General features: G+C 41.3%; 1 protein-coding gene across 1 annotated transcript in view; it reads left to right on the plus strand.

Annotated features, from left to right (window-relative positions):
- Nucleotides 1-27,743, plus strand: part of PSPC1 (paraspeckle component 1) — a 360,968-nt gene that overhangs the window by 291,236 nt on the left and 41,989 nt on the right. Inside the window, exon 8 of the mRNA XM_069202288.1 lies at nt 10,472-10,656. Within this exon, the coding sequence (XP_069058389.1) occupies nt 10,472-10,656 (185 nt within the window). The remainder of the gene's footprint in view (nt 1-10,471; nt 10,657-27,743) is intronic.

The following is a 27,743-nucleotide window of genomic DNA, read 5'->3' on the forward strand; positions in this document are numbered from 1 at the left end:
GCAACACTAGACCTTAAGAGCGCCTATTTCCACATACCAATTTTGCAAATACTGAAGGTTTGTCTCAGCAGGCAAACATTATTAATTCAAGGTCCTCCCAATCTGGGTAATTACCGCACCCAAAGTGTTCACCAAATGCCTAGCAGTGGTAGCAGCTCTTCTACGCAGACAAAATGTCCACATATTCCCTTACCTGGAGAACTGGCTTATCAAAGTCAACACATCAGAGTCTGCAACACACTCAGATGCCAATAGATCTTCTCCACAGCTTAGTGTTTGTAAACATTCTCATGTCTCACCAGCGTACATTACAGTTGCAACCATATTTAGGGGCAATCCTAAACACATCTAGGATTAGCCTACCCGAATCCTACAAGAATTGAAAACATTCAGGCAACATTGCCCCGGTTTCTGACAAACCAACAACTCAGTTAGGATGGTCATGAGTCTGTTAGGAATGATGGCTTCATGCATTGCCTTAATTCCCCATGCAAGATTACACATGTCCCTTACAGGATTGTCTAGCTTGTCAGAGGTTTCAAGCACAGCGTCAGTTGGGGGAAGTGGGTAGGGGGAGGTGGGAGGAGGACAGTCGGTCTCCACAGCTGTAACACTTGACCATCTGGAATTGGGCTCTAAGTCACAACATTCACCTGTTACCAGAAACAGAGACAACGCCTTTGCAGATCTGCTCAGCAGGATGCAGCAACAAGTCCACAAATAGGAATTGCACTCACAAGTCGTCCTACAATACTTCTAAAAGTGGTGGTCCCTTCAAATAGACCTCGTTGCCACAGCCGAAAACGCAAAATGTCCAAAACCCACTATCCAAGGACAGTGTACTATGGATGAGCTGGTCAAGGGTATTTGCCTACACTCCCCCTTCAGCACAGCCTTCCATTTCTGGTTCGGAAGCCCAGACAGATTTCTCTTACAATGATTGAAGTGGGTGCTACTAGAATTGTTCAATCAGGATTTATAAAGTGTGGCTAATCACCCAATAGGGTATCCAGGTGCTTTCAGGTCCCACAGGCTTATTAGAACAGCCAGGTCTTGAGGGCTCTTCAGAATTCTGGAGGTGTGTGGGGATGCTGTTCCAGGTTTTTGCTGCAATGTGAGAGGAGCATCCTTCACTTCTACTTCGGTAGATGCGGGGAGTATGGGCAAGTGAAAGGGAGGTAGATCGTACGTTCTTGATGGTTGGTGGAAGTTCAAGCGATTTGTTAATGTACGCGGGTCCTTGGTGGTGTAGAGCCTTGTGTGTGTGGGTCAGCAGCTTGAGTTGGCATTTTTTGTACGGGGAGCAGTGGAGTTGCTTAAGGTGGGGTGTGATGTAAGTTTGTCAGCGAAGGATGAGTGTGGCTGTGGCGTTCTGTATGATCTGAAGTCTCTGTAGGAGGTGCGCGGCGATTACTACGTAGAGGGCATTGCCGTAGTCCACTCGGCTGGTGATAAGGGCCTGTCTCACTGTGCGTCTCGTGTGTAGAGGTAGCCACTTAAAGGTCTTACATAGCATGCGCAAACTGAGGAAGCACGAAAAGAATACAGTGTTGATCTGTGATTTCATGGTGACCTTGTCAAAGATGATTCTGAGGTTTCTGGCATGGTCGGAGGGAGCGGCTGTGGGTCCTAAGTCTGATGACCACCTGAAGCTGTTCCAAGTGTTGCTGCTGTTGCCAAAGATCAGTACTTCTGTCTTGTCTGTGTTCAGCTGCAGGCAGTTCTTTATCCAATCAGTGACGCTTGTCATGCATCTGTGGAAGCTGGTTCTGGTGGTGGTGGGGTCGTCTGGGAGCGAAAGGATGAGTTAGGTGTTGTCTGTGTAGGAAATTGGTTAGACCGTGGGATCTGACTAAGCTGGCCAGCAGGGTCATTGGGCTCATCAGCTTTGGTTCACAACACGTCTGAACTTCTGTGGTTCCACACTAGACGCTCCCCAACAGGCTGTACTTCCTCACTCGGAACCATGGACAAACCAGGCACCCGGATTCTAAAACTCTCAACCTATCAGTTTCGCTCCTGAGGTCAGAGTTTGGTTACCTCAACTTAACTTACCTTAACATACTGCCAAAATGTATGGACATTCTTGGGAAAGCATGTAGACTCACCTTTAGGGCCTGCTATTCAGCAAAATGGAAGTATTTTGTTTGCTACTCCCACTCAAAACAAATGGACTCTTTCAAAGCAACGGTGCAAGATATTTCTGCTACCTACTTCACTTACAAAAGGCTGGATTAGCGTTCACTTCCATATGCTTACATCTTGCTGCAATAGCTGCCTATCTTCAAAATAGACAGCATCTTTCTCTGTTTGAAATGAGTCATCAAAGCCTTCACAGAAAGACTCAAGCGAGTTATTCCACCAAGGATTCCCCCTGCACCTTCCTCGAATCGTAATATTGTACTTACAAGACTCCCCCATTTGAACCTCTACACTCATGCTGTCTTCAATTTTTTTTGCAAGGTGGCATTTTCAGTAACAATCACTTCACTTAGTCGTGTTAATGAGCTCCAGGTTTTAACCTTAAAAGAACCCTTCTTCCAAATACACAGAGACAAAGTGGTTCTTCACACCAATCCTAAATTAATTCCTAAGGTAGTGTCTCAATCTCCCCTCAGCCAATTCATTGAATTGCAATTTTTCTCCCTCAACCCGATTCTGTTGCGGAAAGGGCTCTTCATACATTTGTTGTTACAAGAGCACTTATGTTCTACATTGATAAAACTACAACTTTTTAGAAAGTCTAAACTATTTTTTTTTTCACCTTTGTACCACCACACATATGGCAACCCTACATTCAAATCGGGCATAGCCAGGTGGATGGTAAAATGCATTCAGACTGGCTATACTAAGGCTAAAAGACCTTTGCCTGTTCCTTCCAAAGCACAGTAATCGAAAAAAAGAAAGCAACCAAGGCCTTTTTAGGAAATATTTCCATAGTTGACATGTAAGGCAGCTACATGGTCCACACCACACACCTTTACCAAACATTGTGTGGATGTTTAACAGAATGTTACCCTGTAAGCATCTGTTCGTGGCATGTAGTGCTGTGTAGTCACATGCTACTCCCTGGATACCTGTGACTGTTGCATCTTTTTCACTATATACTAAGAAAAAAACTTGGACAACTCTTGACCCAATACTAGAGAGCATGCAGCGCATGTGAGTCTGCAGCACTTCATGCCGCGAACAAATGCTTACAGGGTAACATCCATTTAAGGCTTTCACTCAACGGCTTTATAGACTTAGTAGTTTTGTAATTTTTTTCTGAAGGGACTGGTTTTTCATCTCAAAATGCCTTTTCCTTTTGTGAAGTGCCTTTCCGTGGTAAAAAGACGGCACAAACAGATCCACACAGGGTCAGGAGTCACTGTCTTCCTGAAAGCCATCACCCAGCGTCAAGCAGACACTGCCAGAAACTCTCCAGAAAGACATTAAAAAGCAGAGAGATCAGACTGCATAGACTTTTAAGAAAGCAGAAGGCAAAAGCTGCTGGATTTTGAAGAGGCGATGGAAAAGGCTATCCTTCCACCAGAAAGCCATGCTCCCAAACCGAGAACTCCCCTGCAGGCAGATCCCACGAGAGAAGTCATCTTAGGAAAAGGCGCCACTCCAGTTCGACGTCAAGAGTAGGATGTCAAAGATGGACAGTCTGCTCGCTTGTTTGCCCTCGTTGTGTATGCTGTCAACCAATGTCTTGTCACTGTTCAACTTCGAGAGTACCTCGACTGTCACTATTGAAGCAGTTCTAGACATAGAAGACATCAGTCTGTCTAGATGACCTCTGTTGATGTCTAAGAATCCATCAGTATCAAGGCCATCTTCTGTGGAACCATCAAAACCTACGTTAAGATCCAAGTTAAGATCTCATTCACACACTGCAGATATCACCAAGGTGGCTACATAGTCTGCACAAACAGCAAGCAGGCACTCCAGGTTTCTGACTACTCGCATACCTGTTCACCTTCCAATAATATTCCTCAAACAGTACATTCCATCTCTCCTAGCATTTCACCAGGTCTCTTATCTCAGACTACCAAGGGCATCTGTTCACCTCCAGCTCCTCTATTAAGCTGTCAAACAGACAAATGTTCTCCTTCAAGAAGATCAAGATCTCTTAGGAAGAGACATCATACGCAATCTAGAATTATATCTAAGAGAACATCTATAACAAGGTCTTCCTCTTCTCATTCCAGAAGATTTACAATCTTGCTATTGTCACAGAAAGCATACTCTATCTTGGATGATCACTTCAGGTTCGTCTGTCATTGATTTTCCAGCTCTAATGGATACTCATTACTCACTTCTCACTGATGGATGATCTCACTACATTCAATGAAGTGCTAATAAGAGGTGCAACAAAGTTAAATATTGCAGTGGCCACTATCATGACTTCTGTCACAATAGACACTTTGCACCATAAAACCTCTTCAGTGCCCTTATTTCCGTTTGTCCCAAGTTTACTGGAACATCCTATGAAGTTGTTCTTAACAACTGCATCTATACAGATAGTTCCTTTGATGCGGTTTGAAAAATGCACGCCACCGGGTTAGGACCATCTAGTCCTCAGACAGGACCCTCTGGATTCTGATATTGTGGCTGCAACTAGAGAATCCCACACAATAGCTCCTACTGCTTCTGTTTTACCAGGTAGACAGCAAGAGAATAGATTCTATGAGTAGAGAATGTGTTGAACATTTTCATTCATAATGAAAGCAGCAAGTGCTACAGTTCTATTAGGGAAGTGCAATTGCTCTCTCGGATTCCTTTCAAAAGTATTGTGGCAAACTACTGAAGGAAGATAAACTGGATTTTCAAGTGTCCTTTTCTAGGGTATTCTGGTATCGACAATGTCTTATATCGAAAACTGAGATTTAAACTCTAAAAGCGAATGGTGTGAAAAAGTGGATTAATTCATGATAAGGGCTGTATGATAGATGCTACTTCCCTCAGAGGGTTCAAACCCCTCATTGGGTTGCCTCAACAACAGAGACAATCCTACCATCTTTGGAGATCTACTAGAGGTAGAGGAGGGCAGCAACAGCAGCAGTCCGCTCCTGCAGGAAACTCTCACAGAACAAGCTTTCCCTCTTCCTCCTCCACTGTCGCCTACTCTGGTTGGAGGAAGTATAACCAGTTCTTTTCAAGAATGGCTGAAAATCAGACACATGGGTCTTGAGTATTGCTCAGAATGGATACTCTACACTTCAAGTCCCCTCCTTCATTATCACCAGCTAGAACATCGGCTTATCAGCTAGATCTGTTGCAAAAAGATGTCAACATATTGCTAAAGAAAAATGTGGTGGATGAGGTTCCATTTCACCGACAAAGATTACAAATGTATTCCAGGTACTCTGACAAAAAGGACCAAAAGAGCTAAGACCTATTGTAGATCTTAGAATCCACACATGCATAAGGAAACAAACGTTGAGGATGCTTGCACTACATCCAGGGTATCCTCATGTACATCAAGGAGGCTAAATGTATATTGTAATTCTTCAAGATCCCTACTTCCATATACAGATCGTAAAGAAACATCACAAATTTCTGTTTCGTAGTAGGTTCCAAACATCTCCAATACAAAGTCCTACCTTTTGGTTAAATGTTAGCAGAAAATTCTGTAAATTCGTGGCTGTCCTCGCAGCACTGCTAAGGAGGCAATGCTTTTTGTCCACCCTTACCTAAGTGACTGGCTAAAAAAGAGTCCGTCCTCAGAAGACACTCCAAACATTTTCAGATTTGTCAACAATTTTTGAAGTCTGTCTTTGGGTATCTATAAAGAAATCAACAACCTTCTTGATTCAGAAAATACATTGTCTGAGCGACCCTAGATACGCAGTCTGCAAAAGTGTATCCTTTACAAGAGAGACTCACCTTTTCGTCTGAAGTTTCTCAAACTCTTGAAAATTCATCATCCTACAGCACAAGATATATCACTACTAAGGTCCATGGTATCTTTTATCTTCCTGGTACTTCAAACCAGATTTCACATGAGACCATTACAAACATGTCTAGAGGATCAGTGGAACAAGTTCTCAGGCATCTGGAACAGACACTCTCTGCTGTTCAGTTTCTTCTGTGGTGGACAAGGACAAAAGCTTATTGATATATAATTCCATGTAGATTTACCAGTTTAGACGCCAGTCGAAGATGCCTCTGTTAAATAATGGGATGCTTGCATGAACCATTTGTTGACTTGAGGTTTGTGTACAGACCAGGACAAAACTTACCATATCAGCCTTTAGAGTGGTTCACTTGGCGCTGATGTCTGTCATTCCGACCTTCCATCAGGACCAACTCCCTGTTAATTCAGATGGTCAATATAGCTACAGTGTATTAACCTGAACAAACAGAGGTACGTCCTCCAGACAGCTACTCTAGAATGCCAGGCCATATGGATATGGCTCATAGCAAGAAACCCAACAATTAAAGCAGTACGCCTTCCAGGTGTTCAAAATGTAGAAGCAAACTCCCTCAGTTGTACTATTCAGGAGAGTCACAACTGGGTTCTAAATCGTGCAGTCACAGAAGCAATTTTCCAAGAATGTGACTACTCTGTAAATAGACTTTTTAGATGCAAAAATAAAAAAGTAAAAAATACCAAGATTACACCTCCCAGATTTTACAAATCCAAATTAGAAAGGGAATTACCTTTTGTTTGGTCAAAGAAATTTCTATTCACGTTTCTTCTTATCCCCATCATTGATTAAAGTGTACAAATCCGAAAACAAAATGGTGATGATAATAGCGCTGGTATGGCCTTGTCTATGGTGGTTCATGGATCATCACCTCGGAGTTGCCATGCAAATAGGACCTGCTTAATAAGTTCGGAGCCCAGATTTTGCATCTTATCCGTCCACCATTATATCTGAGCACTTTCCTTCTGAATTCCTGCAATTCCTGTCATCTAAATTTACAAACCGATAGCGGCTATACACCCTTCCTCTAGAAACTTTTCTGCCTTTAAATGGAAGAGATTTTGGGCCTCAATATGAGGCTGGCGGTTTTGAGACCACCAGGTTCATGGTTGTGGTCGGACCGCTGCACTCATGGCAGTCCGAGTGCCAGTTTATGACCCTGGCATGCCAGGGGACCACCACCATCCCTGTGAACATGGTTCTTGGTGGTATGGGGTCAGTTGGACTCGTGGTCAGCCACGGTGGTGTGGAGTTCAGCACCATTGTGCTGATCACAAGTTCCCTTTCCACCAGCCTTTCCATGGCGGTTGCAAAGACACAGCCCTGCAGCAGTCTCTTTCCCATGGGGCTTGTGGGTCGCCAGTCAGCCTGACTGCTTCCTAATGAGTTTTTTAGTGTTTGGTTTATACAAAAGAGCTATGAGCCATCAGCGTGGCAAGAAGACACATTACCTTGCCTTCTTCATCTGGCAAAGTGTAATTTACAGTTGTAGTTTAAGGTAAACCTTGGAGCTATAACTGGAATTCTATTTCACAAACCTCCTTTTAAGATACTTGTAGTTAAGGATTTTTTGGAAGGCATTAAGAAAGCTTACCCTCCTTGCTTAACTGTAATTCTAGTTCTTTTGCTGGAGAATCCCCATCATCATAAGCAACCCTCCATCTCCTTGGACAAGGAATACTACAATTTTTATCAATTTGTTTTGCCCAGGATCCTCCGTTCTTATGTAAAAAGGACCTGAGCTGTCATCTGTGGAATGTTGTGTATGCTGTGAGGGTCAAAATGGCACAATACCAGTTTTGTTAGCTAGACTTTTCCTTGCAGCCCATTGGCTAATTCTGTCCTTTCCATTTCATGTTTTCATTATTAAAAAATAAATAAAAGATTGGCAAAGATTTTCTATGGTTACTTAACATTTTAAGGTGACTTATAATAGGCACCTTTTAGAAAAATGAAAACAAAACGACATTTAGCTGCCTTAGACTTTTATAGGCTGCAAATTAAATATTTGAGTGTAATTTACATATATATTTTTTGAAAGTGCTCAGGAATCTTGCATGTGGGCGGGACTGTTCAGTATTTGACTATTATGAGAATTTTCCATTGAAGAGAACTGGGGGTTACAGGTAAGCAACTTTTTCATATTCTGCTTATGTAGCACAACACTAGCAGTTGATAAATTTTCTTTTAAAAGATTTAGTGCAAGGGCACATAGTATTTTATATTAGCCCACTGCCAGCATTGGTGAATACCAAGACTTCCTGTTCTGTCTCACTTGACATTTTTTTTAACCACTGCTTTCTCTGTCACTGTTTTCCTGTATTTATCTTTCTTCTGTGTTCAGCTTTCTCTGGGTCAGTCTGATGACCTGCACCCCAAAAATGAGCACTGGTGGCCACCACCTGCAACCTGTGGCACAAGCATTTGTATGTGGTGCTGCAAGAATGTTCATTCACAATGATGGGAATAAACAGCAAGACACAATTACTGGGGAAAAATTACTTGTATGCTATTGTTTTATTGGATAACGTAGCTTTCTCCACCAGATTCCGTGCTCCATACTCACTATAAGTACTTCCTCTTCTTTTAATAATAATTCACAAAGTGATGGTGAACTTTTTAAGCATCCTAAGGTTTCCACGGATGCCCTCCATTTTGTGTTTTGTTTTCTCGCCAGTTATGGTGGGTTAATAAATAAATATTGATAAACTGCTGCGAAGCAAACTTGGGTACATCATTTACAGGTGAGTACTTTACATCTTGTAGTAGAAATCTCTTTACCTTTGTCGAAACACTGATTGTCTCAACTCTTAAATGTATTTGGAGATTACCTCTGAAGGATTTTTTGGTGTAGGTTTAAGATCACTGGCAGATTGCACGGATTTATTAACGCTTTTTTTGCGCATTTTTTAATCTACTTATAAATCTTTGAAATTTGGAATCGTCGTTGTAAACTGTCATAAAATGCTACATTTAGCAGATGGTACTATATCGGGCATAGGCACAAATAACTACCTAATTGATATTTAAGAACATTAGATTACACAAACGAAACCTATAAAACATATCAAAATAAAGATCTTGTATTTTCTTTATCTTGTTTGTTAGTCTGCTATTTAAAGTGTTTTATCTTGAATGTAAACATAGATATATTAAATTTCAAATATGAAGTAGATGCCATGTTGCATAGTATTTGTGTAGTTCTAACAACCAGATTTCCCTTTATGCACATGCAGTAGCACTAGAAGACGTTGGAAGATGTTTTATGAGAAAAAAAAGGGATTGAGAGAATTGAAGAACCTTAAACTAGGACAGTTACTTTGTCAAAACATTCTGCAGAGTACCTCGTACCACTTCTTTTGTGTGTTTTTTTTTTTTTCTCTCCTTTTTCACTGCTAAGTTATGAGAATTGCACTTCATCCTCCATTTTGGATGGAAAATAGTTGACACCTGTAGGCAGTGAGAGAGCTGGAGTGAGAAGGTTCATAGATCCTCATAATGTACATCAGGCTAAACCATTATAAACGAGAATCCCTATTTGGGAGTCCTGCCAGCATGGGATTTTAAAGTTTTTTTTTTTTTTTTTTTTTTTTTTTTTTTTTTTTTTGGTTAGTTTTTTTGTTTGTGCTAAACTAGACTTTGGCTTGCGATGCTTTATTAAGATGACAAACACCACTGGTCTCAAATAGGCAAATTTGTTTTTTCTACTATGGGCATTTAATAATAGTGAAATATTGCGTCAGAGGATAGCTGAGGACTATGCATAGCAAGATAGAGTCCCTATAGTGTGGATAGCAGTGCATTAGCAATAAAGTCGCATTTGCGAAGCTGTACAGTTTTCCCTCGTCAAAAAACAATCACATATTTGAACAGCGGGACAATCTGTTCTTTACCTTTGCATCCTTTCCAGAAATGCTGTTTTTCAGTTTGCACAATGATTTTGGCTCCTCATTATATGTCGTTTTATTTTAACTTGCACTGTTTGTGGCACAGCCACCCTTCCATGCGTAATTCATATTCAGTTAGTTATTTGAATAAAATCTTAGAAAATGAAGTATCAGGCAACATTGTTGAAGTTCATGCAGCCACTGAAATAAAGGGTCGATAAGCACCAATTCGGGTACTTCCACAAAAAGGCTTGCTCTGTTTTTCAATTGCCTTAATTTTGAAATTTCTTTAATACTAGTCGAGAACTGAATACAACTGAGTAATCTTTTTATCCATTGAACATAATATGTTGGTTTTACAAAATGTAAGGTTTAATAAATTCATGTGGAAGGGAATGTTTTACAATTGTGTGGATAGCAATAACATTTATAATATGAAAACCATTTGAATTGAACTGCAATCGATTGACATTGTATTCTGGTTAATTAACTGAGGGGCATTTATTCTCATCTGTAGCTTTTCAAGCATCTTTAAGTGATCATTAACCTGTTGCCATTTTTTTTTTTTTTTTGATTAACGTAACCAAGTTTTGCATTAGTGGCCAGACTTTCTTAAATTATATCTTTTAAGATTGGACAACTCTAAGTGTAGATTGTTTTGCGTAGATACGTTTAGCCCAGCACTTGCTGGTAATCAAGGTCCTCCTCCAATGATGGGTATGAATATGATCAACCGACCAGCAGTACCTGACAATCCTATGGGTCCTGGTCCTTCCATTGGGTCAGAAGGAGCTGCAAATCTTGGAGCTGCCAACATTGGAGCCACTATGATGCCGGATAATGGAACAACGGTAATGTATTTTGCATATATTTAATGTTGATTACTACTTTTTAAGTTGCTTGAAATTTAGAAATGTAATTACATCTGCACATTATTTTAAACCTTTTGTGATTTCTTAATAGCCATGTACTTAATGATATACTGCAGCCTAATTTTGTCCATTTGTGCTACCAAAACAGTCTGTCCAGGTGACCGCTTCATGGTTCTAGGTTTGTCCGTTTTAAAGCTTCGTTATAATATTTTATCACGTAAAGCGAATGTTTGTGAACTTTCAAGAATGGATTGACATACCCAGAACTATTGCATCAAACAAACTTTTGAATGAGAGTGAAAGGTAGTTAATGTATGCTAACGGTATCAAGTGACCTTTTTGTGTTTGGTGATCAAGGTCTTGTAGTAGTGTTTCACATCTTAAGCCTCCTTGAAACAGCCAGCTTTTGTCATTAGAAAAAACAAGTCTTTCTCCACACGTTAGGGTCCTGTTTGTATGTTAATCCACAGGGCCATTGTCAAGGTCGCTAGGAGGAGTAAAAGATCGCCAAAAATGACCTAGAAGCTGCTCCTGGCAGGGGTTGGCTGGTCCTTTCGAGTGGCTTTGGCTTTTCTTTCAACCTTGTCCATTGTGACTGCACTCCTGCGGGGATGTACGAGCGTGGTGATCTGTTTTTTTTTTTTTTTTTTTTCTTTGTTTTTTTTTTACCCTTGAGCTGATCTTTAGCTTTAGAGCCAAAACACGCCAAAGAGTTTGTAATAGGGCGACATTCCTTTTAATGATTTCATGAATTAAGTACAAAGGTGGTATTGTGGATTTGCGTTATGTATCAGGTTTCCCTTTACTTCCGCAGTAGCTATTTGTCATGGAGAAAAAAAGACATGTATTTTCTGAAAGCCATCTTTTAATTTGATTATATTTTTGTTTTAGTCTGAGGGTCATCTCGGCTTTAATATTCTATCCCATGTGCCAGAACGTTGGAGTAGATTAAAAAAGAATGCAACTTGCGTTCAACTCTAAGTTATATGGTGCAGTCTTTTTAATTTTATTCCTTTTTTTTTTCTGGCTTTGCACCATTCCACGTATAACGTGGCACAAAAACAGAGTATCTACTCTTGGCACATATAGCAAAAAGACAGCTCACCACATTACATAGACCTGTCAAATTCTAGGTGTAAAATGTGGAAATCGCAACTCAATCCCAGAATGAGTCATCTGCAGGTTTGCATGTTAGTTGACAGCAGCCTCTTGCTTGGTATTTAGGTTTTCCATCATGGCACATTTGTCTATTCCTTGGATCCACTCAGACTACAGGGGCCATTGGGGGTGTCCTTTATCTAGCGATGTCCCACTTGGTGCTTGAAGTACTCTTGCCAGGATTTGAAACACTAAGAGGTTTTTTTTTAATAGCACCACTCGCACAGGTCACATGAAAAATCCCTTTTTGCAGTGCAACTTTTAAAGCTGTGTGAGTAAGAATTTCTACCCATCATCCAAAGATGCTCTGGTTTAAAATACTCAGTTCATATATTTAAATTATATTAAACAGTCTCTTGAGGAGATCGTGATCTGTCGGGCACCATCTTGTCTCCCCCTCCAGTTGTCATAGTTCAAATGGCTTACCTCTGTCTCCATGCTGGTTTCACTTCTATCATGTCGAGTCTAGGGTATAATCAAACAACCTGATATATCTGCCAGATTTTCCTCAGTCAATGGACCAAGTGCTAGACTACTCTATTTTTAAGTGAAATTAAATAAATAAAAAGTTTGTGAGTACATGTAGTTAATTAACATATTTTATTTGTAAATCTTTATTCGTTTTTCATATGCAACACTTACAACCAACATCTGACTTGAGCCACCATGAGCATATCATCTTTCATATAACAAAAGTACAACATGGAGAGGGGAGAGCCACCAGCAAGGGGAGACCCGAGTGCCCCAGCAGTGATTAATAAGGCAATGTGTAACATTCACATACAGAGATAAAGTTCAAAAGAGGAAGAACTACCTCATCTCATTCCCCACATGATACAGTAACGGAAGACACAATCATGTGAACAATACCTATTTTATGCCTAGTATGTGTGTTAGACATCACCTCATCAACATCCTGTAGAGTAAGGGTATTGCTGCACTTAGCACATTATTTTCTATTTGTAAGTTCAGGTGGTAAGCAATCGCCCTTAGGTATATGGCACCATGATTCCATAGGGGCTTACAGCGCCCAGTGTACCGTCTCATGACCAAAGTACCACGCGTCTGACTACTTTTAGTGATTACAACTGAGTTAATGGTACTTCCTTATAATTCCTGACGCTTGCAGAACCACCAAACTAGATATGGGGGCTAATGTCATTATTAGCCTCAATTTGTATTTTAAAATTGTCCCAGAGCCCCAGTCCTTTAATCATTACGCCCCTGTCGTTGATAGAGTAAAGTGCATACGCTTCCGCCCTCGGCCAATTTAACAAATCACCTAGCCAGCGACGCGTGTCTGGTGCCCCTAGTGCTTTCCATTGCATTGCTATGAGGCGTTTGAATAACACAAATGCTAGATCTACACACCTATGTATTTGTCTCTTTCTTCGCCCTAGTACGTATACGTAGCAGGCAGGATTCCGGTGTAGGAAGTAATGTGTGACCAATCAATTCCCCTGTCAAGGAAGCAATGTCATGCCAGGTCCGTTGTATAGGTGGGCAAGTCCATACCATATGGTAGAAAGCAGCGTCCCGTTCAGCGCATCGCGGACAGACCTAGTTGGTGTGAGGGAACATGCAATGAAGGTGGTGTGGGGAAAGGTTGGTTTGGTGCAAATAATTGAGTGAATTGAAATCTGGGGTTACGCGATACCGCTTATCATTCGAATCACTGGGGACCTTGCAGATTGTTAGTGGTTCATGGAGGACCCCCATCCCATCCCATCGCACGTGAGCCCCCGCCTGATCCGTGTTGAGGCTCCCCAAGAGAGTAATACAACTGGGATATAATGTGGTTAGGACCTATGCTGTGAATTAATCCAGTCGCGTATTTTCTCAAACCTTTTATTTTTTTTTTTTTTTTTTTTTTTTTATTAAAAAGGTTAAGGAATACAGGTCTTTGGTTGCATGGTGTGCGAGTAGATAATGTCTGTCTTTCTGGTTCCTGCTAACTACACCCAGCAATAGCTTTGGAGTCCAGTTCCATACCACAAACCTTTGATTTTATTAAAGTGCAACTCCACTCTGCATCACATTTGGCCTTGCTATTGCTTTGCAGTGTGTCTGTTTATTGCCCAGCATTGTTCGCTGTCCTATCCTGAACTATCTTGCTAACTTTGATAGAAAATTATTAATTTGCAAATACAAATTTCAGTTTTACATAATTCTGTTTTCATGATTTATTAGACGTTTAACACCTATCTGAATATTTTGCCCCATTTTTTTAAGAGCAGTTAATCTTCTGTTAATCATTGGTTTCTTTCTGAGAATTATAAAATGCTGAATACGTCTGCATAGATGCAGTATTCCGGTATATTTTTAAACAAGCTGTTTGTTTTAATTATTTTTGCAGTCTGATTAGCCACATTAAACCTAATGTGACTGAAAGCACTCCTGCAATTTAATTTTTATTTAAAGTTAAAAACACTCATGTTAACTGGACTTTTAATCAGGCTAGAATTTAAAATGAAAAACATTTCAAGCACCCCCAAGAAATTTGAGGTATGAATGTAATAAATGACTGCAATACAGGCATTTAATTGGAAAAAAGCTTCTGCTTGAAGATTATGCGACTTTAGGTCATCTAGAAAGATTTTACCTGTCAACAAAACACTGGCCATCTAAATCAACCATTACTATGCTGAAGTCATCCTTAGGTGATCTTATTCACTTATAGGGATATTACAGCAGAAATTAAGTTAATGTTATAAGGACTCCTTGTCAGCAGGGTTGATGATTTTTTGGGAAATAAACGGATTCCTTCTAGTGCAAACAAATCAATAGAAATAAGGAAGGAATTGTTTCAGGATGGTAAAATAAAAAATCGTCAGCTGATAATATGCCATAGGGGATTATTGAAGGTATGAGAAAACAATAGTTTGAAGGTCAATAGCTTGACCTAATTGGAGGGGTTTATTATTCATTGTTGGTCAATTGCATTTCAAAATGTGTGAATTACTCACAAATCTGAGATTAAATGGCTCAAAATCAATGCTTTACGATGGTTTGGGTCCCTTTTGTCATTATGGAGAAATGAAAGGTCCGGGTGCTTCATCAACATGGAAATCATGGGAAAACTTTCAGTTTTTAGTGATGTGGATAGCAAAGGGACTGATATAGGAGATCATGGGGTAGATTAATTTTTTTCGATTTTTAAAGGTAATAAGTTTCTACAAAGTTAAACTTGGCGGAGTTGACCACCTACTAGGTTGACACATCAGTTCAGCAGAATTGGTTTGCCCATTGATGTGGGTACTCCAAAATGACGGCTGATACTGTAATCTCCAAATGTTTCATATGTATGGGACGAGTCTTATCTTGTGTTTACTTGATTAAATAGTCTTAAATGTTGATTATTAGACCCAGCTCTCCCAATGTCGGCCTATTATCAGAGGAAACTCAAGCCTACACAGTGGTTTTGAGAATGATGCACTTGTTTAGGGTGGCTGCCTCATTTTCTAAAGGATACCTGGGTAAACAACCGTGGTACAGTTTTACGAATAAGCAGAATATGCACAAGGACCTAAGATATATATAAACTTTATTAATTGTCAGCCTTGCAAAATGGTTACTTTCAAAGAACATGTTGCAGTGTTCGTACACAAAGAGGGATATTTCCTGGTTTTTGAGGGAATGCACTTCCGCGCGTCTCAATCTACAAATAGTTGTTTCAATTTGGAATGTCATTGGTAGTTCAGGATCCTGCCCTTGTGCTTCAGTTGTTGCACCCTGCTTTCATTAAGTATCTGGCACCAGTGACTGCTGCTCCGCACAGGTAGGATCCATGCCTATTTCTGTTTAGGCGAATGGTTCAAAAAGCACAGTTATGTCGCAGATTTCTAGTTGGATCATTAAGGAACCTTCCTAGAATTGCTTTTTAATTTTTTTGCAGCTAGCCTTAGTTCAAAGTTATACAAAATCAAACTGTAAAAGACAGTATAGGCTCTGTAGTAGACCGTGAAGGACAGCTATGAGCAAGACATCTAGAAGATGTGGTTACTGCGCTTGGGATGTAGAGTCTACCGGAGGATTTCCATTTGGTGTCGATGGGGACTAAAAAGACTGTACAATTCTGACCGTGGAATTAATCATTGAATTGTGGATCTAGTATTCAAGTCAGAAGGTGGGTGTATCCATTCACCCATTTTTTTATTTTATTTTATGAGTTAAGGTGCTTAAGCTCCTGGAATGGTGGAAAGCCCAAACAAACCCTCCTGCATCCAGAAGTTTGTTTTACTGAAGTTAACACTAATCACATATGGCTTGAGGACGTTCTTGAGTCCTGCTCTAAGAAGGACTTTCCTAGTCAATGTTGACAGTATTTTATATCCTCAAGCATAGGGACTCACACTAGCTAGTCTAGTTAAGTCCTGGAACTGTGAAATGTGGCCTTTAAATATTTATTCTTGTAGACTGTGCAGCCTCTATCAGAGTTTGAAAACGAAAATGGACAGGTGGGCATTGTCATCAGGCTCACAATAGTCTTCGAATTCTGAACTAAACCAGGAGATGAGGTCTCTTTTGTAAATAGAGTACCCCTTAAATTGTTCTGATTGCCGTCATAGGAAGCTGGGACTGGTTTCATAGCCGCTAGTTGGGGAAATGTTCTCCATCAGATAGACAGAATTCCTGTATGCATGCCTTCTGTTACTGATGATGTAAAGGCTGATAAGCAGACTTAAAGAACACACATACCAGGAGACTACAGTGATTAGGCTACTAGGCTGTGTGATTTGATCAGATCTTCCTTATTGCTGACCAGCTGGCTGGTAGAGAGTGCCCACACTATAAGTATGCAGAAGTGCTAACAGAAACCTGTATTTAGATGTGTGAATCATGCCACAGGGCTACATGCTAGCAGGTGATTCTGACTTCCTTTCTGCCGCTGATTCCACTTTGAAAGCACACGCATGGCTAAGTTATGTATCTAGGAGATCTTTGAGGACTAGGAATTGTATTAAAGTGAGAACACTTCCCTCTGAAGGTCCTTTGGTTTCAAATCCCTGGACACGCATGCTGAAAGTGCTCTGGACAAGGCTGGTCACTGCACAAGAACTTGTAGAATTCCTGTTAGGAGTAGTGTTTCCATTTGTGGGGAATGGACTTCTTTTTCTTACATTTATTTAGTTTAGCTATTACGTTCCTTCTCGGTCTGTGCTAATGTCGCCAGCTCTTGTCAAACAGAGCATTGGCATGATATCTAAAGTTCAGATCCTCCCAGAGTTGCTCACCATGGCTTGAAACACTGCAATGTCAAGAGCTTCATCATGATTTAGCGTCTCTAATGAGATGCCTTGATTTGCTTAAAAAAGTTCTGGCTATTTCCAGGACTAGGTCAGCTAGAAGTCACACAACCTAGTAACATATTTGCTAGGTCTTGCAATGGAAAGGCATAACCATGCTTCTCTTCCAGGGGATCCTCATCAATAGTCATAAACATTGAATATTCCCGCCCTTTTGCGGGGACCCCGGAGCATATATAAAATACACACATATTATACATGTGTAAAACAGCAATGCAGGCTATAATGTTAAAACAGGCTAAAATGCTTTATTTCTATGAAGTTTTTTTTTTTTTTTATATATTATAAAATTACAATAGAGAATAAATATCTACCCAAGCCCCCAAAACTGGGCTTAGGGAAGTAAGCAGCAGTAAACTCTAGAGAAAAAAGAGAAAAAACTGCATTGAAAAACAATGGAGCATTCTTAGCCAATAGGCTGCATGCAGGTTAACACAGGAGAACCATAAAAACTTTGGCACCGTGCCTTTAAGACCCTGAGCACCTCCAGTATCCCACCATGCCTCAGGGGTGAAGGAAAGGTCGGGAATATTCAATGTTTATGACTTTGATGAGGATACCCCTGGAAGAGAACTAGGATTTACAGGTAAGTAACTTATCCTTCCTCAGGTGTACTGGTTAATAAATTCAAATTACAGCCAGAGACGTGGTCACGTCTTTTCTTGCAACCAGTGGTCTAAAATGTCCTGCAAAGACGTGGTATGACACAGGTATAATGACCAGCTGTAATGTAAATTGAATATGGTACCATTCTACAGTTGTGTTGGAGGTCTGCTTCAGTCAAACTTTGATTTTTTGTTTTTTATTTTAAAGTAGCTGGCAGCTTATTTGGAGATTCCTTTAATTGTATTTCTGTTGGGAAATGGCTCCCAGACGTTACATTAATAGGACAGTTATTTAGGTAACCTACTTAACTGTTCCTTGCAGGTGGAGAGGCCAGGCAATATCAGGTAGTTTCCAAATGCTGTGACCAGTTGGTTGGTGACTTGCATTAAACTTTTCATATCCGAAATCCAAGAGACAATTACCATGGTGAAAAATTGCCCACTGAACAAGATTGAAAGTAGGTATGTCTGCTTTCGTTTTAAAGTCCTTGTCCTCTCATGCAAGTGCCTCTGCCTGAAGCTGAGGTTCAGTTGAAGAACCTATTCAAATAGTTTTTCCTGCCTCCCACATATTTATTGCACACTATTCGAGTAGTATGCCTTTAAAAAGTTCACTACTCAAGAAGGTTACCTTTATTTGGTTCAGTATCTAGACAAAACCCTGTGCAGTGTGCCAGTAAGATGATAACATAAACATAAATGAGCTGTGATCAGTTTTTAAAAGACTGACATGTTGCCTTCTCGATAGAATTTGGTTGAGTTCTAATGTGTACTATCACAAAAAAAAAAAAAAAAAACATCCACCAGCGTGATCCCTAGCCTTTCAGTGTGGGATTGGGGGTCTTTTCAGCAAAGCAGGCCTATCTGTGAAGGGTAAAACTAGTGATCTATGTAACAGGTAAGTTGCTTTTATTATATCCTGTTTCCTAGTTTATTAAACAGTAGGCAAAAGAAAACAAATGTTCCACACCTTCTCGTCCTTTGGACCATTTCAGTTCCATTGTTCACCCATTAACTGGGTTGATGTTGCAAGGCTTTTTTTTTCCAGTCCTTGGCATTCAAAGGTTACGGGGTCTGACTGTGTGGAAAAGGTGTCTTACCACTGGTGCTCCTTGGCTGTAATATGATTGCACTCAACTTGAATCTCTCTTGTGGTAAGTGTGACTGAGCATTAAAGCTTTAGGGACTCAGTATGAAGTGTAGGACTTTAGACAATGTTTAATAAATAGAATGGAGGGTTTACTAAAGAAAAGGCCTTTAATAACAGGTAGGTAAACCAATCACTTAAAATATGATAAAAAAGAAACACACATTTCCCCTCTAGGCAATCCTTAGGTCATAAGCACTATTTTTTTTCCCTGCCTGCTCATTTGATCCTGAAGCACTTAAAAAAAAAAAAAACAATGTATTTACCCCCCACCCCCCCAAAAAAAACAAAAACAAAAAAAAACGTAATGAATGGTAATGCACCTCTGGCCGCAAACTATAGAGTTTGTGGATCTGATTGTTCATTTTTCTCTACAGGCTGGGTAATTCACACTAGAGCAATCCTAACAGGAAAATGGGGAAAAAAAGTTGGTCATTAAATAAACATTCTTAGCCGTAAAAGAAAGAGTGAAAGTGAGTTTGTAAGGTTTTGAAAAGTTTCAAAAGCCAAATGGCCGAGCTCCGTGATCCAGGATCCTGCTACCAGGAGCTGTTTTAAAAGCAGAAAAATTGACTTAGCTGCTATCTAGTGGCATGATGGAATACATAAGGAAGTATAAGCTCTTAAATGCACAGTGCCAGTTTTTCTTCTCAAAGCAGTCTATCTGCTAACATTGACCTTTTCATTTTTTAAATAAGGTTTGTTGATGTTTCTAGGTGTTTTTTTATTGAAATAGTGACTGTTTGAAACAATATTTTTTCAAGTGAGAACAAATGACAGTTGATCATTATTTGTTGTAGGAGGCCCCTTGTAAATGCATATGGTGATTCTCTGGGTTCCGATCGGTACACAGGCTGCACTTTAAACCAGCAGCCTCTAGTGTCAGTGATGCTGGTGCTTAAGGCCAGGCTAATTTCATGTTTTAAAGGGATGCCACCTTCAAATCCCCAAATCCTCACAAAAGTGCTCTTGCTAGAGAAAACCTGAATCTTCTGGTGCTCTCCTGATGTGACATAGCTGGTGCTGGAATGAGGGGACAATGTCCAGAATCCATTCAACTGTACTCTGTTTCGGTCAATGGTAGAATGACCCAATATTTAGCAGAGGGCTCTTGCTTGAGGATATTATTTATGGAACCCCTATAGCTATTGGTAACTGATCTTATTTAGGGATGTCTTTGGAAACGTAATAGCTGAAAAGATGATTGGAAAAGTGGTTACTCGTTGAAGGCGTGTGAAACCGTACTCCAATTGCAGCCACAATTCTTGTCCTTGTAAAACGCTAGCAAACCCAAAATAATCCTATGATTAACCGTTTGGTAGCGCGGCACAAAGCAGTCAGGCTTAACTTAGAGGTAATGTGTAATGTATTTATGTAGTACTTCAATCAGTAATAGAATTAAACAGAACACAAGAAGAATCCCACTTAAAATTAGAAGGAAAAAAAGGGTAAAGGTTAATACATTATTTGAGACAAAATCTAATCACTAGAACTGAGGCATGACATGGCAAAATTTTAAGTAAAAATATTGCCTGAAGCACAAAACGCCAACTGTGTTCATCTACAAAAACAAGGTGATTGGTAGAATGCTTGAATTAATCTCGGCCACTGGCGATCGCTCGGTCGCATCCCAGTCCATTTCTTTGGCCCACCAGGCCACCTCAGTTTGGATCCAGCCATATACAAATCAGTCTTCACTCTGCTCTTCATGGGAACAGTCAAGCCCGAACTGCCAGGCCAGGTCCTCCATGAACCAGAACAGAAGCAATTGAGGGCCAGTTTTGCCCTAGTTAGGGCTCTTCAGTCACGTAAAACTTTGTTCCAGTGGGACAGTGAGCTTGGGACCCAGGTCTGGGCATACCTGGCGCACTGAAGACGGCAAATGCAAAAACAAGGTGATAGATGGAATGCTTGAATTAATATCAGTCTCTTGCCATCTCTTGGAATTTCCCTCTGTGAATCAGGTGCTATCCAGCTTCTCTCACAGGCAGTTATGTTTTCCTTCTCACAAGTCAAGAAGTAATGCAGCTCCACAGACTTTCTGGACTTGTCTGGTGGGAAAATGGTAACCACTGAGCGCTTCAACTCATAGCTGTTAGTTTCCCTTTGGATGCTGGCCCATTGGCCTCATCTGCGTAATGTAAAAAAAAACATTTAAAAAAAATTTAACTGATTAACTTGGCCAGTATTAATACTTTATTGACCAGGAAGCATGCCCTCAGCTAACTATGGTATTCACATTTGTAAGTCCAAAAGCACCTTCAGTCTTGAGGGAGCATCATTGTGCTGTCCAAAGTTTGCAGGCTTCCTTCCCTGACCCTATTTTTGACTGACTCAGATGAGGCTGTGGATATTCCTTTTAGGAAGGTATTTGTTTGGGGAGACTGACAAAATCAAGACATTGCGTAGAGGTGGGTTGCACACAGTGGGGCAACAAAGCTAAGACACAGGACTCAAGATGGCTACCTCTGCACCCATCACTTTACACCAGTTATGGTAGGTGAGGTTAAAAGGAGTATAAGTTTCCATGGTGAAGATTAACAAAACAAACAAAAAAAAAAAAACGCACACACTTCTGAATTCTTCACTCGCTAGTCCAGGGAATCCTGTAGGTCAACCTTTGTACATGTGACAGGAAAGGAGTACATATTGGGTGTCTCCTGACACATGGGCACAGCTTTGATGTCAAAGTAGGCATTTCAGTGCGCTCAGAGGCACATTGTGCTCACTGGGCGAAAACATACAGTGCTGTCCAGAGAAAGTACATGGCAGGAACCTAAAGCTTTACAATGCCAAATAGAGGATATTCTTCCCAACAAAGGGTGTCCCAAAACGTTTTCACCTCGCATAGGTACATTTGGCTTTTTTGCCTTCAACTAGATCTTGGCAAACACTCTACATATTTTCTTTTTTTTTGACAGTTAAGTTTTACTTGGGTGCATTTCCTACCAGGCTACTTGCTTGGTTAAATCAGATTTTTTGGAGAACTATAGATTTTTTCCGAATGCTGTTTAGTTGCTCAATAATTTGTTACATATCTGAATAGTTTTTTTGTTGTCTCCAATCCCCAAGGTCAGTCATTATCAAATGTGTGATTTATGGAAGGTACGAAATGTAGATAAATACTAGTCAGTGGTTATTTGACACAGAGCACATTTGCTGTTGGATGCCACATCTAGAACTCGAGGTTTTCCCATGTTTTAATTATAAGAAAAGGAGTTAATACATGACAGAAGGGCTCATATTTTTATTGCCTTGTACTCGTGAATTTACTCTGTTCCAGTTTTCATCGTCACAAGACATTGAAGCAAATGTGTATATGTTTCAAAATAACTAGTATGGTGGATTTCTCAGTTGATTACTATGGGACCATGCCTTTTATGAATATTGACACCCCACCACATCTAGTGGTGGTGGTTAATCCCAAGCATTTGATTGGCTGCTAATAAAGATTCTGCTATCAAGTTATCACCAACAGATGTTAAAAGCTTTACTTTTCGATTTTATCTCATTTACTGCCTTAGCCAAGATAGAGACCAATTTGCGCCTCAATTGTTCTATTTTTTTTTTGTTTCAAATTAGTCTAGAGTATCTGCAAGTTATCAAAAAAACTGACGATTCCCAATCGTGTATTTATTTTGGATTTCATGCAGACTCCGCTACCAGTCACTGGTAAAGCTTGTTTGTTGAGTCTCCGCAGAAGAATATCCTAAATCTATGAGCAGTGCGTTTGAAATGCATCTAATTTTAAAGCTGCTTTTCTTTTAGCAGTTAGTTGTGCATCTCGCTTCTACACAACCTTTCATGAGCAAGTCAGTCTTCTTATGTCAAAGTAATATGATCCTTCTGAACACTTGCATTGCATGGACCCTAAAAGGCACTCTGTGTTGCCCTTTGAACATAGTATGTTGCCCACATTTGCGTTAGTTCTGCATCCCTGCGAAAGTCACGAACGTAGAATAATTCCCACCAGCACCTTTGAAACATTCTGCTCCGTAGGCTCAAGCAGGTCGGCATTTACTGAAATTTTCTCTGAGAAAGCCAGTTCAGACCTACATTGCGCACCAGTTGAAAAAAGTAATCTCAACATGAGCGTGAAACTTTCTTCTTCCAAAGAATTTTGTTTAATGATTTTATGCACTATAGAAATATGGACATGAATTATGATATTGACGTGAGAATTGTGTGAATCTTTTTTTCATTGCTTTGATAGGTATTTAAAATGTATTTTTTAACTTGAGCATGAATAAACACAACAATTCTTTAACTGTAAAGAGACAGCTTCCGTGATGAACAGCAGGAGTGTTTATTTGTATGATTAGGGCCTGACATGAGAATAATCTCGAGGGAAATTATTATTTTGTTGATATTGTAACTATCCCTTTTGATGGCTCTTTAATACACCATGGGGGGCCCATTCTCCTGAGCTTTTAAGTGCTAAAATGCTACATTTGGTGACAGGTCCGTTTCAGTTGCTACAGCAAACTTGTACTATTCGTTACGATTAGACATTCCCTTCATACCATCTCCTACGTGATTTAGACAGCAATTGAAAATTCTCTTGTTAACGAACTAACTGGACTGTGAACTCAATTGTGGATTGGTATTTTAGCGCCAAGATTGCTCTGCAGATGTTGCACTTAATACTATTAGCATAACACCACTAGTGGGCTTCTCTTCAAAATCAAAAGGTCATTGTCAAATCCCTAGTCTTAGTGCCATGTTACAAGCTTGTGTTTCCAAAGGATCTGGGAGCTGCTATAGCAACTGCTGCCTCTTATGGCATTTGTACCAGGTCTCATTAAACCGTTTACTGGTCCGTTTCAAACGAACTCGAAAATAGTTTGGACATGCTTTGTTGTAATTTGACCTTTTTATATTATAATTTCACCCTGTTTTTTTCTTTTTTCAACCAGGGTTTGCTTTCCAATCGTTGACAAGGTTCATGAATGATCAGTGTGAAGAATACACCACTTAGCTAGGCTCAGAAAGCAGTATACCTACATTAGATGGTCACATCTGGCGTCACTCTGGTAAACCCGTAACCAATAAAGTAAATTTGGTTGCAGTTTCAGGAAATAGGCCATGGCAGATGATGATAGTTCGTGCTTGCCCCGTGTTTCACAGGGGTTAGGGCATCAGGAGGAAACAAAAGCTCTTAGACAAACATGCACCACGGAAGCAAGTCATCTGTCATCTTTCCTTGTTTTGACAAGAATCTCTTCTGCCAGGCCCAGACTGTCTTCTTAGTGGTCAGTTGGCAACGTGCCCCGAATAGCAAGAAGTCCAATTACCATCAGAAAGCAAATTACCTCCAATTTATAGCTGATCTCTCCTCTCTTCTGCCTCAGAAGACACACTTTTTGGGTCCAGTTCAGACAGGGGGGGTCATCATTGCTTCCATTTTAGGTGTAATTGCAGCAAAGTATGCTACTATTCCTCTATAGGACCAGACCATGTGTGAGGAGGTTAACTGCTCTACATTGGCATCTATGGTATTGATAATGCCTATCCGTATGCATTCAGTTTATGCTGAGTGAGATACTTCTTATGGTGGAATTAGATCCGCTGAGTTTAAAGGGCGCATAATTACCTACCGGTCATATTTATTCTTTATCAGAGGATCCAAGCATCCATCTTCCTTATACTTCTCAACAGCATCTAAGTCCTGGGGTTTATCTACTTTGAAAGCACTGAATGTGTTTGAGACTAATTGACCTCCTCACCCCAACTTGGGAGACTGCATTTCTGTGTATGTGTGTAGTGTGTACTTTTTAGGCATGCTAGGGAAGCCTCCGAGGTCACATGGTTCTAGCATATATTAAACTGCCAGTTGTTTGTATTCGAATAGTCTCAAATGAAAGGAAGTTATTACTCTATGTATATATCCCATCACCAGGCATCAACCCCAAGTCTACCTCACTATGGTCCTATTCTTATGCATCTTCTTAAATAAGGCAGTCCAGACAGAGGTGTTTCAAAATGAAAGGGGTTTGCTTTATGTAAGGAAATGCCTCCTTGGCATGGTTGCCCCCTGACTTTTTGCCTTTGCTGATGCTATGTTTACAATTGAAAGTGTGCTGAGGCCTGCTAACCAGGCCCCAGCACCAGTGTTCTTTCCCTAACCTGTACTTTTGTATCCACAATTGGCAGACCCTGGCATCCAGATAAGTCCCTTGTAACTGGTACTTCTAGTACCAAGGGCCCTGATGCCAAGGAAGGTCTCTAAGGGCTGCAGCATGTCTTATGCCACCCTGGAGACCTCTCACTCAGCACAGACACCCTGCTTGCCAGCTTGTGTGTGCTAGTGAGGACAAAACGAGTAAGTCGACATGGCACTCCCCTCAGGGTGCCATGCCAGCCTCTCACTGCCTATGCAGTATAGGTAAGACACCCCTCTAGCAGGCCTTACAGCCCTAAGGCAGGGTGCACTATACCATAGGTGAGGGTACCAGTGCATGAGCATGGTACCCCTACAGTGTCTAAACAAAACCTTAGACATTGTAAGTGCAGGGTAGCCATAAGAGTATATGGTCTGGGAGTCTGTCAAACACGAACTCCACAGCACCATAATGGCTACACTGAAAACTGGGAAGTTTGGTATCAAACTTCTCAGCACAATAAATGCACACTGATGCCAGTGTACATTTTATTGTAAAATACACCACAGAGGGCACCTTAGAGGTGCCCCCTGAAACTTAACCGACTGTCTGTGTAGGCTGACTAGTTCCAGCAGCCTGCCACACCAGAGACATGTTGCTGGCCCCATGGGGAGAGTGCCTTTGTCACTCTGAGGCCAGTAACAAAGCCTGCACTGGGTGGAGATGCTAACACCTCCCCCAGGCAGGAGCTGTAACACCTGGCGGTGAGCCTCAAAGGCTCACCCCTTTGTCACAGCCCAGCAGGGCACTCCAGCTTAGTGGAGTTGCCCGCCCCCTCCGGCCACGGCCCCCACTTTTGGCGGCAAGGCTGGAGGGAACAAAGAAAGCAACAAGGAGGAGTCACTGGCCAGTCAGGACAGCCAATAAGGTGTCCTGAGCTGAGGTGACTCTGACTTTTAGAAATCCTCCATCTTGCAGATGGAGGATTCCCCCAATAGGGTTAGGATTGTGACCCCCTCCCCTTGGGAGAAGGCACAAAGAGGGTGTACCCACCCTCAGGGCTAGTAGCCATTGGCTACTAACCCCCCAGACCTAAACACGCCCTTAAATTTAGTATTTAAGGGCTACCCTGAACCCTAGAAAATTAGATTCCTGCAACTACAAGAAGAAGGACTGCCTAGCTGAAAAACCCCTGCAGAGGAAGACCAGAAGACGACAACTGCCTTGGCTCCAGAAACTCACCGGCCTGTCTCCTGCCTTCCAAAGATCCTGCTCCAGCGACGCCTTCCAAAGGGACCAGCGACCTCGACATCCTCTGAGGACTGCCCCTGCTTCGAAAAGACAAGAAACTCCCGAGGACAGCGGACCTGCTCCAAGAAAAGCTGCAACTTTGTTTCCAGCAGCTTTAAAGAACCCTGCAAGCTCCCCGCAAGAAGCGTGAGACTTGCAACACTGCACCCGGCGACCCCGACTCGGCTGGTGGAGATCCAACACCTCAGGAGGGACCCCAGGACTACTCTGATACTGTGAGTACCAAAACCTGTCCCCCCTGAGCCCCCACAGCGCCGCCTGCAGAGGGAATCCCGAGGCTTCCCCTGACCGCGACTCTTTGAATCCCAAGTCCCGACACCTGGGAGAGACCCTGCACCCGCAGCCCCCAGGGCCTGAAGGACCGGACTTTCACTGGAGGAGTGACCCCCAGGAGTCCCTCTCCCTTGACCAAGTGGAGGTTTCCCCGAGGAACCCCCCCCTTGCCTGCCTGCAGCGCTGAAGAGATCCCGAGATCTCTCATAGACTAACATTGCGAACCCGACGCTTGTTTCTACACTGCACCCGGCCGCCCCCACGCCGCTGAGGGTGAAATTTCTGTGTGGGCTTGTGTCCCCCCCGGTGCCCTACAAAACCCCCCTGGTCTGCCCTCCGAAGACGCGGGTACTTACCTGCAAGCAGACCGGAACCGGGGCACCCCCTTCTCTCCATTCTAGCCTATGTGTTTTGGGCACCACTTTGAACTCTGCACCTGACCGGCCCTGAGCTGCTGGTGTGGTGACTTTGGGGTTGCCTTGAACCCCCAACGGTGGGCTACCTTGGACCAAGAACTAAGCCCTGTAAGTGTCTTACTTACCTGGTTAACCTAACAAATACTTACCTCCCCTAGGAACTGTGAAAATTGCACTAAGTGTCCACTTTTAAAACAGCTATTTGTGAATAACTTGAAAAGTATACATGCAATTTTGATGATTTGAAGTTCCTAAAGTACTTACCTGCAATACCTTTCGAATGAGATATTACATGTAGAATTTGAACCTGTGGTTCTTAAAATAAACTAAGAAAAGATATTTTTCTATACAAAAACCTATTGGCTGGATTTGTCTCTGAGTGTGTGTACCTCATTTATTGTCTATGTGTATGTACAACAAATGCTTAACACTACTCCTTGGATAAGCCTATTGCTCGACCACACTACCACAAAATAGAGCATTAGTATTATCTATTTTTACCACTATTTTACCTCTAAGGGGAACCCTTGGACTCTGTGCATGCTATTCCTTACTTTGAAATAGCACATACAGAGCCAACTTCCTACACTTTATCTGTTTGTTCTAACCCTGGTTTGCATCTCTATCATGTTACCAAGTAGGACAGCTCTATGTAGGGTGCCCTATCTATCATAAAATCACGCTTCTTCATCTGTCTATATTTACCAGATAGAAATATTTCCTGCTGTTTTGTCCTTCTATAAATCACC

Source organism: Pleurodeles waltl, chromosome 8, assembly GCF_031143425.1.
Source record: "Pleurodeles waltl isolate 20211129_DDA chromosome 8, aPleWal1.hap1.20221129, whole genome shotgun sequence".
Lineage (NCBI taxonomy): Eukaryota > Metazoa > Chordata > Amphibia > Caudata > Salamandridae > Pleurodeles > Pleurodeles waltl.